The sequence below is a fragment of the Candoia aspera genome, chromosome 14 (assembly GCF_035149785.1).
Source record: "Candoia aspera isolate rCanAsp1 chromosome 14, rCanAsp1.hap2, whole genome shotgun sequence".
Taxonomy (NCBI): Eukaryota; Metazoa; Chordata; class Lepidosauria; order Squamata; family Boidae; genus Candoia; species Candoia aspera.
The window spans coordinates 4,584,027-4,599,367 of record NC_086166.1 but is presented as its reverse complement, the minus strand read 5'-3'; the positions used below and the strand labels follow the sequence as shown (position 1 = coordinate 4,599,367).

Here is a 15,341-nt window from a genome sequence, read left to right as displayed (position 1 = left end):
TCGGGCAGTCCGACGAACGCTCTGAGAAAACCGTGTTTTGGATAACGGAGGGGCGAGAAGCTAGTGATTCCTTGGATGGCTTGTCTGTCAGAAGAATTACCCCCCTTCCTCCTTTTCTAGGAAGCCAGGTTTCCAGATGCCACGAGAGAGTACATTGAGGAACTAATACGGAGCAAAAATTGCTGTGACTTGAACATGTAAGTACAGAAAGCTTTGCGGCACAATCCTAAAGCGGTTAATGGCCGTTAAACCTGGGACGGAACTCACAGGCTCTTTGCAAGCGGCCCCTCCTTGTAACCAAGCTGATTCTGACTTCATGTTTTCGCCCTCTTGCTTTAACCAGAGTTACCTTCTTTGTTTTAGACTGCTGGACCTGCACCCCAATCCCTCTGCCCTCAACCACCGCCACGTGTCTGGGTGTTACAGAGCATCTAAACCAGTGTTTCTCAACCTCGGCAACTTTAAGACCTGTGGACTTCAACTCCCAAAATTCCCCAGCCAGCCTCAGTGGCTGGGGAATTCTGGGAGTTGAAGTCCACAGGTCTTAAAGTTGCCGAGGTTGAGAGATACTGATCTAAACTGTGTTAAGGGTTTCTGGTGTGTGGTTCCTTTTTCTGCTGTTGCTTCTGCTCTCACAAGTAGGACTAACAGTTGACACACAATCTCTGGTCTGCGTTCAGTTTTGTGCCCAGTAAACATTTTGGGCTTCCTAGAGGTTTTCTGCCGGCCACAGTGTGCAAAGCGGTGCCAATTTACATGTCCGCTCGTTAACCCTATCCTTATTTGGGTGTCTTTTTGCCTGAGTAAATAAAACCAGTTCTGATATTCAGCCTCCCTTTCTACTCTAGGTTGCTTTTGCCTCTTAGCTGCAGAAGGCTAAATTAGATGAGGCAGCAGATCTGAGAGGGAAGCAGCTGTGGTTTAATCCTCTCTCTTTTTCTGCTGAAAATTCCCCATAGGCTTCTTTCTGCCTTCACGCACACGCACACACTTAGAATGTGTAAGTCTTCATTAAGGGGGCAAATAGCCCTTGGGGTAGGGCTTTTGTTGAATAATTTTGTGAAGGTGCTTTATGCAAAATGTAAAGATTTTAGAGCTTTTGTCTGTGCTGTAAGGAAATTACCTGGTACAATTTATCCCAGGATGTAATTTCATAGAGTTCTGTTCGCATACGGTATGTCTGGTTTTTGCTGCAGTTGGCAAAATACACTTTGTAGTTTTAATGGGGGACTAAATACCCTGAGGATTTTAAAAAACAAGTCCATACAACTCCAAAGTTGACTGTTTTTCTTCTTAGTGGGCAAAACCCTCTCCTCATCTTTAAAGAAACACCTCTTCTGAGAGGAACCTAATTTGAAGCTTGGGTGCATCATTTAAAAAGATCGTGCTTCTTTAAGAACCACTACAGGTAGTCCTTGCTTAACGACTTTCGAATTTCAATCGGTAAGCAGTGCGGTCATTAAGCAAATCCAACCCAATTTTACGACATTTTTGCGGTGGTCGTTAAGTAAAGTGAATCACGCTGTTGCCCGTTGATTTTGCTTGCCAGAAGCCAGCTGGGAAGGTCGTAAATGGCAATCATGTGACTGTGGGGATGCAGTGACGGTTGTAAGTGCGTGGACCGGCCGCAAGTTGGTTTTTCAGTGCTGCTGTAAGTCTGAACTGCCGCTAAACGAATGGTCGTTAAGCGAGGACTGCCTGTAATCGATTTGCAAATTCACATTCAGTTCTGTTGAGGCAAAGTCCACTGCTTGATGCGGTATCTGCGGCAGAACCAGCTGAAATGGCTGAATTCTTACTGATTTAAGATAGTTTCCTGTCCTTGAGCAAGAGCCTCAGATCCTTGACCCGTCTCAAAAAGTGCTTCTAGCCGTCCTGTTCCACAGATTGGTCTGCTCATCCCTTTGAAGCCCTTTCCTCTCTTCCTCCTTTAACCCTTGGATCTCAGATCTGTAGTCTGTCTTTTCCGTCCCTCCGGGGGCTTCTCTCTCAGTTTTTGATTCGTGCTGCTGAGCAATAAAACTTTGTTCATTTACCGAGGCTGGTTTTTGTTTAAATCTTTGAGGGGCGAGGGGAAGGTTATTTCAAAGGCGGCTCTTTCCAAGGGTTCATGTCTGCTTTTGCTTTGCAGCCTTTGTAATTTTCTTCTGGAAAACCCAGATTACCCAAAGAAGGAACGCAGTATGGTTCTGAATCCAAATAGCAGCCTGCTTTCCAGCCAAGATGAGACAAAGGCAAGTGTGAAATTTTGGTTTATGCATCTTTAGACAGTAAACATTCCTGCAATTCCTGCGGCTTGCTTTGCATTAAGAGGTTCAGATTTTTTTTCCTTTGGAGGACATGAGAATGCTACCAAGAGGTAGGGGTTTTACTGTGATTTTTAGTTAATTCTCCTTCTGTTAAATTTAATGCTTTGAAAGCCTCTCCCCAGCCCCAAACCACCATCCCAAAGAAGCCACCGGGTGACCGGCTGGGTCATTAATTGCTTGCTCTTTCCAGCCAGCTTCTGCTCCGGCCAGCTGGCTTGGTCGGAGTGAGTCTGCTGTGTCTGAAGCCGCTAAATTGGAACGGGTCTTGAGAGCCAGGAGAGGGAACTCGCCCTCCCAGTTTCGGTCACAACTGAATGGCTGCAACTGCTGGATGTTGCTGCAGCTTGGCGACGTTGGAGGGCCGAAAGTTCCCCTCAGATCTGAGCTCGTGGCACATCGGCGTTCGTTATTTAGTTATCTGTTCGATATGTGTCCTGTTTTTTGCGCAGGACCTGGAGGTGCTGTGCATGTTAACCTAAGCAGTGCCCTGCTGGTCGGACTCCTGGCCCATCTGGTCCAGCAGTCTGTTCTCACAGTGGCCAGCCAGCTGCACCAGGAAGCCCACGAGTCTCCCAGCAGATGGCCTTCAGAGGCAGTCCCATGGCCATCAAGGCTAAGAGCCGTTGATCCCCACGAGCCCATAGTGTTCCCTCTCCCGTTTTTTTGCACAAGACAGCAAATGACCCAAAGCCCATCCAATGAACTTTGGTGGCCAAGGGTGGACTTGAACTGAGTTTCCTTGGTCCCAATCCAAATACCTTCCCCACTACCCATGCTGGCTCTCGGCTCTTGTAGAGAGGAAGGAAGATGACCTCGACAGAGGTATGCAGACACTGTTGCCTAGGGAAGAGGGGCTATAACTTATTTTAAGTCCACAACAACCAGATAACATTCAGAAGTGACTCAGGTGGACACCTCCCTAATTCACTGAACGAGGAGGAGGAGGAGGAGGAGGTCCGGCACTATCAGACTTGCAAGATTTGGTTATTCCAGCCAATCTCAGTAAAAATAGCTTTCACCTTCTGGTGGAGTTGATTTCTTGGTCCAGAATCAAGAAATTCCTTGATCCTCAGGACTTCCATGAATTTGTCCAGCCCCTTTTTGAAGCCGGCAAGGCTGGTAGCTACAACACATCTCGTGGTAGCGAATTCCAAAGCAATCACGCGTTACCTAATTTTTTCCCCATTTTGGTCTGTCCAGATTCTTCCAGAACTCAGTTTCATTGGCTTTAATTTCGTTGTTGTTTTACTGTTTGCCTCTCAGAACCCTTTGGGAGTGGAGTGGCTCAGAACTGCTGAGAAGGAAATAAAATAAATATATTTCTATCCTGCCATTGCTTTAAGAGCTAGAGGTGGTCCAGGTGGGGGATTTCCATTTTATTTTCACAGCATTTATTATTCATTTATATCATTTATTCTCCCTTCAGAGATCAGGGTGTCCCTGACCCAGTTGGCCTTCCGTAAGGCTGCAAAGACGTTACGTGCCTGGGCCTTGGGCCCCAAATGAATGAATGAATGTAGTCCTTTTAATTGTTTTTAATTATTTTAACTGTTTTATGGTTTTTATGATTGTAAGCTGCCCAGAGTCCCTTGTTGAGATGGGCAGCTATAGAAATTAAATAAATGAATAAATAAAAATAACTTTATGTAGCTGCTCATCTCACACAAGGGTCTCTGTGCAGCTACGAAGATTAAAAGACAGAAAACCTCATATAACCCCCAGCACCCAAAATAAACAGTAGCCCACTCACCCAAAAAGCACACGAAAGAGGTTGAGACGGATACTTAACCTGTTTCCCCAGGTATTCAGGCTCAAGAGCTTAACCGTTACACCCTAGTCGTCCCCAGCTGTTGCTGATTCCTCAGTGGCCCCTGTAGGATTTAGGTAGCCTCTGTGGATTTAGCTACCAAAACTGAGAAAGGAGGAATTTCTCGCTGTTTCCCCTGAACACTGGCCCCCATGTGTGCTTTGTGTATAAACTTCCATCCTGTGGGTCTCTCCATCCATTATAAATGCTTCACAGTGACCTTGCTGCTTTACTGCAGGCCATGGTCCAGGCATAATTTGCATCCCGATAAAAACAAAAAATAAAATAAAGACTGAGAATGGTGAGATGGGTTGTGTGTGCCACTTGGAACTCCTTCGGAGAGGGATGGGCTAAAACTTCAGAAATGCAGTAGTGGACAATATTCGTAGCTCCAAGCTGAGTTGAGTTGGTGTTTTCTGAGCTTGGTGGCTTTCCTGCAGATGGTTCGTTGCCAGGCTTAGGTAACCTCATGAGTCCAAGGGAGAGTGCAGGCTGCTGGCTGGATATATGAGGCAGCTTGTCTTGCCAGCCTTACCAGCAGCCAGCAAACTCTACTTGCCCCTGCACTAATGAGGTTACCCTGCCTGGCAACCAAGCATCTGCAGGAAAGCCACCAAGCTCAGGGAACACCAAGCTTCAGAAATGCGTTAAAAACTCAAGGGCGGCCAAGCCTGTACACACTTCCTTTCTGTTTTCCTCCTCCACCTCTTTTAGGTGCCTAAAGTGGACTATTTTGACTTCTCCAAACTCGATCCGCTTGACCAGCGATGCTTCATTCAAGCCGCCGACCTTCTCATGGCAGACTTCAAAATGCTGAGCAGCCAAGACATCAAGTGGGCACTCCATGAACTCAAGGGACACTATGCAATCACACGAAAGGTTTTTCCCTCTTGCTTCTCCCCCTCCTTCGCCCCGAGGATCCACCCGTTATGTCTGAAAGGGAGATGTGCAGAGAGGGCTCAGAGAGAAGTCCCTTAGGAGCCCGGAGTTTGAAGGCCTCTGACAGAGAAAAGTCTGTGGAGCTGAAAAAGACAACCCAAACCATCTGGATAATTCGGGCAATCTCCTTCCTATTTATGGAAAGCATTTCACTGTCCGTAACAGTTCCTAGACAACTAGCGATAACTGAAAGAAATAATGCAGAAAAACCGCTGCCCAGGAGCAGGGCAGTAAGCAAAATCCAGAGAGCAGCTTAATGATTAAAAGTGTAAAGAGTCCACCTGAACAGAACGTTAATCTATTTCTTATAGGACAGCTGCATGCTGACCATTCTGAGAGAGGCTTGGCTCAGGCGGTATTAAAAACAATTCCCGGCAGAGCAACCAAATGCCGTTCTAAAAAGAAAGTGGAAACTTTCTTCTGCCTCTGAGTTTTCCATTGCTTCATACTATCTATGACTGCAGTCAGTTCTCCCAGAATCTCAGAGCATAAAGCGAGATCTGGATAAGATCCTGAAGCAGGTAACGTTACTAGACGAGGGTAGAATGCTGGGTTGATTCATAGGCGACTGAATCAAGCCACTGACAGCCTCATTGATTGGGATTTGATCGACTGAGATGTGATTGGCTGCAGTGAGATTCTGCACTGTTCTCAGTCCACGTCTGTTTGACTGGATAAGTCACCAGCCTGATTGGCAGATGCTCCGCGCCGGTGCGCGCACAAGGCTCTTTGTGCTGGCCTGTTGCAGAGGGATTGAAACTAGCTTGGGGGTTGGCTGTGGGGCCTTCAAGCCTGGGGTGCCCTGCTTTTCTGTGGGAGAAGGACTGCCCTTGCCACTAGAAAGTGCAGGAGTGAGACCTGGACGAAGTTCTGTATTTGATTTGCTTTCATCAATGATTCATTAAAGTTAAACAAAATCAATATGATTATTCTCCAGTTGTTTAGGTAATAATTTTGTTCTGTCCCTGTAAAAGTGACACTTTGTTAACCACCTTTCAAAGGCCCAGCTGCACCTGGGATTTGGGGGCTGCACACAGGCCCCGTGGCCTCCTTTTGCCTATCTCTGCCTTTGAGAGTAGCGTGCAGGCTTAATCCTCCCCATTACAGATAGCTGGAGAAACTTTAATTACATTAGTGCTTCCATCTTCACATCTTGGTTCACTGCCTTTTTTTTTTTCCTTCTTCCTTAGGCCTTTTCTGATGCCATCAAAAAATGGCAAGAGTTATCTCCTGAAACCAGTGGGAAGCGAAAAAGGAGGAAAGAAATGAATCAGTATTCTTACATAGACTTCAAATTTGAGCAAGGTAAGCAGTTTCTGCTTGAGCACAGTCTTTGTGACCTTCCAGAGATGGGTCAAACTGCTGGTGGCGAAATATAAAAGCCCAGACAGTTGAACCCAGAGGGATGTGCTCCTACCTCAGTGTTTCAGCATGAATGTTTAAGAAAGCATTTTCTGGGAGATCTTAAGGTAGGCTCCGTCTACTTTCATCAAAGTGTCTCTGACGTACACCTGTCCCACCCAATCCTTCATTAATAGAGATTTGTCCTCTTCAATTAAATGAGTCTCCTGTAGATAAGCTATACCTGCCCTTAATGATTTTAAATATGCTAAGATTACAGGTAGTCCTCACTTAACGACCACAATTGGGACCAGAATTTGGGTTGCTAAGCAAAGCGGTTATTAAGCAAATCAAACCCAATTTTTACAACCTTTTTTCAGTGGTTAAGTGAATGACCACGGTCATTAAGTGAACCATGTGGTCGTTAAGCAAATTACACGGTTCCCTGTTGATTTTGACTGCCAGTAGCCAGCCAGGAAGGTCAGAAACAGTGATCATGTGACCATGGGAAGCTGCGGCAGTCAGAAATGTGAACTGGTTGCCAAGCGCCCAAATTGTGATCATGTGTCCATGGGGACACTGCAATGGTCATAAGTGTGAGGACTGGTCATAAGTTGTTGTTTTTTTCCAGCACTATCATAAGTCCAATCCATCACTAAACGAATGGTTGTTAAGCAAGGACTACCTGTACATTTTGTTTCTTGGTTTCTTGTAGCCCTTTTACATCAATACTAACTTCATCCATTAATTTTATTTCAGCCCACTTATCAATACTCTCCCAATGCCAATTCATTCTATGACCTGTACCATTTAACAAGTATCTAATAATAAATTTTTGTATGTTTAAATATCTAGCATATTTTCTAGTATGTCTCAGAGATGTAGAACCTCCATAAAGACTCAATTTAGCATCCAAATACCATTCTATTACATATATATAGAATTTATACTTAAAAGAAGCAGGGGGAAACGTCATTAACTCGCCAGAGATGCCCAGGTCAACATTCCTTGGCATCTTCCCTCCAGTGGTGAAATTTTATTTCCCTGGAGGCTGGTCCCGCTTTGGAACCCTTGCGAAATAGTTTGCAAAATACCCTCGCTTGTTAGCCTCCGGATATACGGGACAGCCCTTCCTCCCATTCGGCCGTATTCCTTATTCCTGAGCCTTCGGCCCGAACAGCAATCAGCGTTCCTCTGCGGTGTGCTCAGAAGTGAAGCTGTATAAACAGCAGCTGGACCGCTGGAAGCAAAATTCATCTGTGCAAATCCTGAGGGATAGTTCCCCGTAAGAAAGGAAACCAGCCCCAACCCCTTCCCGCAGATTGGTTCCTAGTTCTAGAGTTCCAACAGGAGATTTCTCTGCAAAGGTTCCTGCTTTATGGGAAGCGCTGCCTCTTCTGCAGAGGTCTTCTTCAATAAGAGGAAGCATCGGATTTGTTTTCAAATGACCCGTCGTGCTTTTTTCTTCATTAAGTGGAGCACTTGATTTTCTTTCTTTCTTTCTTTCTTTCTTTCTCTCTTTCTTTCTCTCTTTCTTTCTCTCTTTCTTTCTTTCTTTCTTTCTTTCTTTCTTTCTTTCTTTCTTTCTTTCTTTCTTTCTTTCTTTCTTTCTTTCTTTCTTTCCACCCTGTCATTCTTTCAAACCGTGCTTTAGGTGACATGAAGATTGAGAAGCGCATGTTCTTCTTGGAGAACAAGAGACGCCACTGGAGGACTTACGACCAGCTCTCTCTCCTGCCCCCGGTACAGCTGGAACGGGAGTTTTACGAACAGAAGATCAAAGAAATGGCAGAGGTAGTTAGAGCCTTGAGGTTATGAGTATGGATGGTGAGCAGGAGGAGGCCCCTATCCAGGGGGGAAAATGCCTGCGTAGTTTAGAGGCTTTGAGCTGTCCTTCGAAGAAGCTCAGAACAGACCCGCCTTGAGTTTGGAGGTTTATCTGTCTGGCTTTCCCATGCTCCCTCAGTTTGGTAGGGTTTTCTGTCTACTATAGCGGTTAGTAAACACAACACTGAGACTGAATTTCTTGTCTCAGCATAGTTTTTTGCTTAAGTCAGGACACTTGGGGAGAAAGCTAGGTGTGTGACCTTTCCCCTTGCACAGAAAAGTCCTGTAAAATCGAGGCCTTGTTGCTGTATGTAGAAAGCACGTCTGTTGAACGTACCATAAACAAGGTGCGACTCTCCTTAAAATACTTCCATATTCTCAGTGGGAGTACACATGGAGTTGCATGGACGCAGCCTTAGGGCTCCCATTCTCTAGAGCAGTGTTTCTCAACCTTGGCAACTTTAAGCTGCATGGACTTCAACTCCCAGAGTTCCCCAGCCAGCATGGGGATTAGATTATGCTGGCTGGGGAGCTCTGGGAATTGAAGTCCACATGCCTTAAAGTCGCCAAGGTTGAGAAACACTGCTCTAGCTGCTCTGTAACACCCAGACACGTGGCGGTGGTTGAGGGCAGAGGGATTGGGGTGCAGGTCCAGCAGTCTAAAACGAAGAAGGTAACTCTGGTTAAAGCAAGAGGGCGAAAACACAAAGTCAGAATCAACTTTTGCCGGGTCACGAGGAGGAGACGCTTGCAAGCAAGTCTGTATATTATTACACAGTCAGATGGTAGAAGCCTGGAGGTTCACTATTACCTTTTTTTATATATATATTTTATTATATATTATTATTTTATTAAAAGTTCTAAGAACAATAATAAGAACTAAAACAAACTAAATGAGAACAGTAAAAGTAAAAAAAGAACAGAAGAAAAGCTAAAAGGGCAGTAAGAAAAGAAAATAGGAAAAAAAAGCAAGATATAAAGAAGTGGCTTCTGATATTCTTCACAGCAGTTAGAAGTACAATTATATTTTAACTTCTCTAAAGTTGTATCATGACTCTCTTCTTTCTATAGTCTATCCTTGTCTAATTATCAGAATCGTAAATCACAAGTTTTTTTTTTTTTCATTTTATGCAAAAAAAAGCCCATAAGGGGTTTCCAGTCACCAATAAATGTAGATACTGTCTTTTCGGAGGTTCACTATCATCCATGCTAAGTGTGTATCTTCTCTCTTGCTAGCACGCAGATTTCCTTCTTGCCCTGCAGATGAACGAAGAGCAGTATCAGAAAGTAAGTAACTGGCGAGTTGAAAGGCATCTGTGACAAATTTTACTGGTCACATTTATCAGAAGATGCTGGCTGCATCGGGTTGTGATCCATCTAACCCCGTGTCAGTAGGTTACCTAGGAAGGAATCGTGCTGAGTATGCTGTGCACCCGGACAGCCAGTTGGTGGATTATTTTTTTCCCCTTCCGAGTTTTTACAACTATCGGAATCCAATCCTGCTTGAATTGCAGAGGATCGCTGCAACACCTTAATGCTGCTTTGTGATGCTATGGATTCAAAGGGGAAAAGATTCTTCAGAGAATGTGGACATATGAGTGCGGCACATGTTGGCTACTCCTTGAAAGCAGCTGCTGCTTTTCCAAGGATCACATGCTTCAAAGCATCTTTTCTTCTTCCAATCCAAAGGAACGTACAGCCCCAGCTATTAACTATTCCTAACAGTGTTGACCCGTTCCTGTTCATCATTAACTTGGTCCTGTTTCACATCTTAAGTGTAAAAATCCGCCCATGGTTTATAGTTACAGGCCTCTGGTCTTCAAAATCGTGCCTGTAAACATTCGTTTCATTTTGAGAAACAGCATTTGAAGCAGGGCACCCTTGATGCGTTCGAGGTGAGGTCATGCAGGGGTGTATTTTTCTACCTTGCAGTTTCACGCAAGGGAGTGGAGACGTGAACTAATCTTTTGGATCTGATTTCCAGGATGGCCAGCTGATCGAGTGCCGTTGCTGCTACGGGGAGTTTGCGTTTGAAGAGCTGACCCAGTGTGCCGATGGACATTTGTTCTGCAAGGAATGCTTAATAAAATATGCTCAGGAGGCAGTCTTTGGCTCTGGAAAGGTGAGGACCCTCTGCCTACCACATGAAGGGACGCCCCTGGGGCACAGCTTCCCAAACCAACAGCTTTCCCATCCATGCTCTCTGCCTTGTGTTTACTGTTAATGGAGTGAACAATACTTCTTACTCTCGGTTTTTCCAATTGGGTTCAGACACTTAAGTCATAACATGGTCGGTTTGATTTGGCTTCATGGGTTGTCTGAACCTAGCCAGGTTTGACTTATTCAACAAACCATGATGAAACAAAGCTGAGATGTGCAAATCTCGTTATTGTGCCATCGGTTCTGTCTACTGCCGTGGGTCTTCATGCATTTTGGGCCCAGTTCTTTGACCACATGGCGGCGTGGAATGAGTTTGCTCGTTCATATTGGATTGTGCCCTTAAACTGACTTGGTTTGAAACCGGTGGCGGCGTCTTTTGTCTTGTGCAAAAGCTCCTGGGTTTTGTTTTTCAAAGACTGCCCTGCTCTGTCTTACGTTTTACATACAGGCTCCTGAGGATCACCTCAAACGCATCTCTTCCTCTTTCCTCAGCTTCAGTGCTTGCTTTTCTAAATTTTCTATTGAGAATCCTTCTGCCCTTCGTCCATTGCCCCGATGTTAAGCCTTAAGCCAGGATTTGCTCGCTTCTTCCTTGGACTGATGTTGCCCTGTTCTAATTTTGGAGTGTGCCATGTTTAGTGGTGGTGTTTTTAGACACAAGTATCTTAGTTCAATAATACGGTGACCCAGGGGTTAGGAAATTCCTGCAGCTACCTGTGGACAAGGGATCGTGCCCGTGAAGTTTGCATTTCTCCGCTCCCCTGTCTTGAAACCAAAGGCCTCCGCGTGAGCCCAGGGGTCAGGGGCAAGAAAATTAACTCATCGCAGTTCTGCAGACCAAACTGTGCCAAAAGAATGAGCGAGCCAGCAACGCTCGGGGCCGGTAACCTTCATGTCCTCCTCCTCTTCTTCTTCTTCTTCTTCCCTGAATGCAGTCAGAGCTCAGCTGCATGGAAGGGACCTGCATGTGTTCGTTCCCCACCAGTGAACTGGAGAAGGTGCTCCCCGAAAACATCCTCTGTAAATACTACGAGAGGAAAGCCGAGGAGGAGGTGGCAGCTGCCTGCGCAGATGAGCTCGTCAGGTAAAGCTGGCAGCCCGGGCTGGACGGGGTGGGGCTGAGCAGCCTCCCTCCCTTTCGAGGCTCTCTGCAGCACACATGGCCGCAGGGGCTCGTAGATCCCCCCCCCCCCCATCCCCGTGCATGTCGCAACTCAGAGATGTCGAGTTCTGGCCTCCGAGGGTGCAAATGAATGGTAAAGCTTTGTCTGCATAGAAGCCTCTGCACAAAGGGGTGTGCAACACGTCTGTTTCTATTTCTGGATGCCGTTCGCCTTTTCTGCAGCTCATCTGGACTTTCTGCAGCCCAGGAACCTCAGCGAGGCTATTTCCCCCCCCCCCCAGCATTCCTTTCTATTTCATTTTAATTGGCTTTCCTTTGCATTGGGCGGGCAGCCGTTTCCAGTTTCCAGTTTCCAGCGGCTAGTCTTCTCATTTTTAAAATTATCCTCGGGGAATATGGGCGTGACCCAGAGGCATCTCTGGAGGAGGAGGAGGAGGAGGCTAAAAATCTCTGGGCCTGTGTGGGTTTTGGAGGGTTGTTGGGGGAGGCGGCTGAGTGCCTTAAACCTTGCAGAAGTTTAACAGGGATTTCGACAGGTATTTTGGCCCCCTTTTGCTAAAAAGCATAACACGGTGGTTTTTCTACGTGTGCGCTTCTGGGATTGCTCAGAGGGCCGCAGAAATGGGGCTTGGGGTGACCTGCAGTCAGAAAGGCCCAGGTCGGGTAGCACATCCTGGTTTAACGTCAGGAACTTTGGAGGGACTGTGGAGGAAAGATCTGGGTGGAACAAATAAAACCAGATGATCAAGTCAGAAGAAGAAAGCCCAAGGTTTAGTAAAAGAAGAGAGTGTTCTGCTTCACGTGGGCAGCCATTTATTAAAACACCTCTTTAAGCCCAAGGCGATCCCCTAAATCCATCTTCCAAGAATGATAAACCCACGCTTCCATTACCCTCCAGATAATGACTACATTAGTCCTCACTTAACGACCACTATGGAGACTGGCATTTTGGTTGCTAAGTGAAGCGGTCATTAAGCAAATCCAAACCAATTTTACAACCTTTCTTGCAGTGGTCATTAAGCAAATAACTGTGGGCATTAAGCGAACCATGTGGTCATTAAGCGAATCACACAGTTCCCCACTGATTTTGCTTGCCAGAAGCTGGCCGGGAAGGTCAAAAATAGCTATCATGTGAACACAGGATTCTGCGAAGGTCATTTATTTTTTTATTTTTTTATTCAAATTTTGTTACCACCCATCTCCCCCAAAAGAGGGACTCTGGGCAGTTTACAATAAAATTAATACTGTAACAGTAAACATTAAAATCCCATAAGAAGTAAAAACAAGTTACAGATATAAAAATACAGTATAAATTAATATAGAATCCAAGTGGCTATAAAAATTCCAGTCCAGTGGGAGGGGCTCTAAGACGTGAGCCACCCCCAAGAATGACTACCCACCTTCCCTCCCCAAGCGAACCGGTTGCCAAGTGCCCAAATCATGATCACGTGGCCAGGGGGATGCAGCGACGGTCGTAAGTGTGAGGACTGGTCGTAAGCCAGTCTTTTTTCAGAACCATTTAAGTCCGAACCATCACTAAATGAATGGTTGTTAAGTGAGGACTACCTGCAATAGCATCCAAAGCCACTATGGAGTCCAGCAGAACTGGAAAAAAACATTCTTCGGCTTAGTCAATTACATTTGTGTGTTACTGAGAAGGACGGCTGCAGTGGATATTACCTCGGCATTTCAGCTGACATCATTCCCACACCTTGCTTTATCAGCTTTCCCTTGAAAGCCCTCACTCTTTCTCCCCTTGGTTCGCAGGTGTCCCTTTTGTAACTTCCCGGCTCTCCTGGACAAGGATGTGAAGCGGTTCAGTTGTCCTAACCCGTGTTGCAGAAAGGTAGGCTATGCCCATTTATTGAAACAATTCACTGGTCACGTGGCATAACGGGGCGCTGTTGAAGGGGACGATTCTCGCCGTTCATCTCACTGTTACTCAATCGGCCACGGCCATTAAGCCATCTTTGCAGTTGCCAAAGGTGGTGTGACTCATGACCTTGACGGAAGGAGAGAGAGAAACATCTGGAGATGGAGTTGTGTCTTTTGATACAGCCACGTGCAGATAAAGACCAGCCAAGCAGTGGTTTGACATTTGGATGTCATAAAACTGTTTTGCAGAAACAGTTCTGAGATCATACTCCGGTTCAGCCGTCAGTCAATGTGCTACATAATGTGCACAGCCATTTTCCCGTGCCTTGGAGGCAACGCTTGGCGCTTTTGTTTGTAGGCCCACCTGGGATGCTTTTTAATGATGTTTTTTTTTTTCATTTTAGTCACTGTTTAAAGACACCCTTGAGAAACAAAAACAGAAAAGAGAGAGAAATAAGGAAAGAGGTTTAGAAGCTTTGTAAGATTAAATAAAAACTTCAAAGCAGTGTCAGATTCGTATGTGGCACTGGGACAAGCATCTTCTCCCAATGTAGAACTTCAGAACGCGATTAAAATCAGGTTGATAAGCAAGGGTTAGCATAGGAATTATAAATCAAAATAAGAAATTACAAACGTTTCTGTATAATCCCAAAAAATCAGTCGGAGTCTAGGCACGCTTTTTCCGGCTGTATTAAAAGGCGTTAGCTGCAGCTCGCGAGCGCATATCCCTTTCAATACAATTCGTTGGTCGGGAAAGGCATGCCCAGACTCCGCCTGATTTTTTGCTGCCGTGGACTTAACGCAGCTTTCCTCCTACAATGCGTGATCTAAGATTACATCGCTTATTGAGCAGAGCTGATTATTGAAGCTTTTTTTTTTTTTTTTAAGTAAAAGCTTACTTTAAAAGATCTAAACTTGGGAAGCGGTAGAAGCTTCTACTGTTCTGTTGACTGCCCCAAAGAGTGTTGAAGGGTTGCATGCTGGCCCAGGAGTAGGTATTGTGTTTGGTTCTGGAAAAGGAGTTGCCCCGTGAAATCTTTTTCCATTTAATGGGGTGGTCTCACTGGTGGGAAGGCGAGGAAGCGCACAAAGTCCACTTAGGGCTGAAAGCCGCTAGATGGCACCCTTGGTTAATCCCCGGGCAGGATGAATCTCGTGCGGTCTCCTCCTTTAAAAATGAAATAAACCTCATGACACCAGCCCTTTAAAGCCTTTTGTTTAGTTATCTGTCATGTGGTATAATTCCACCCTTCCTCTGAGGAGGACTTCTGTTTAATCCAGAGAAAACAGTTTACCAAAAAGCCACGTGTTGTGTCGCTTTCCAGATTGGAACTCGCCTCTCTCTGATTTGAGTCTAAGGCTAACGATCAGGCTACTTTATTTCAGACTCGGAAGGCAGAGGAAAACCACTGAACTACTCTGGGGTGCAATAAACAGTATTGTATTTAATCAATAAATGTTTGCTGTGTGGGTCTCGGCTTCTGGAACATACCTGTTGTCTTAAGAGGGAGTCTAATTTCAATAATGTTTTGAGTGTCTCAAAGGCTAGATCCAAGTATCTACTGGGTGGAATCACTACCACTCAGTTATTCTGGTTCGGCTCCTACATAAATCATAGTTTAGCACCCGTTTCCATTTTAAATGACCCATGGCATGTTTTGCATCCAACAAACTGTGGCTGCCTTAAACAAGGGCTTTCAAAACAGGATCGGGTCTTGGCTTATGACCCTGCATTGCTTCAGCGGTATTTTATTCTAACCAACATTCGCAATTTGGATGCCATTAAAGTTCCTCGTATTCATGCCAGGAAGGCAGATGCTTTCAGCCTGTTAGCCACATCAAGAAAAAAGATGGGGGGAAGGCATGCACATTCTCAGATGTCTTCCCAGGAACCCCTCTCTTTACCGTTTGGGCAGTCTCCATTCTCTGCATACAGGGCCGCAACGGGCGGGGGGGCAAG

At 45.5% G+C, this 15,341-nt stretch overlaps 1 protein-coding gene across 2 annotated transcripts in view; it reads left to right on the top strand.

The window, feature by feature from the left end:
- The window catches only part of RNF216 (ring finger protein 216), a 67,372-nt gene that overhangs the window by 12,106 nt on the left and 39,925 nt on the right, over positions 1–15,341 (top strand). For both annotated transcript variants that reach the window (XM_063314593.1, XM_063314594.1), the window contains 9 exons: positions 121–197; positions 2,132–2,234; positions 4,831–4,995; positions 6,246–6,360; positions 8,051–8,190; positions 9,460–9,510; positions 10,208–10,345; positions 11,319–11,467; positions 13,274–13,352. In XM_063314593.1, the coding sequence (XP_063170663.1) occupies positions 121–197; positions 2,132–2,234; positions 4,831–4,995; positions 6,246–6,360; positions 8,051–8,190; positions 9,460–9,510; positions 10,208–10,345; positions 11,319–11,467; positions 13,274–13,352 (1,017 nt within the window). The remainder of the gene's footprint in view (positions 1–120; positions 198–2,131; positions 2,235–4,830; positions 4,996–6,245; positions 6,361–8,050; positions 8,191–9,459; positions 9,511–10,207; positions 10,346–11,318; positions 11,468–13,273; positions 13,353–15,341) is intronic.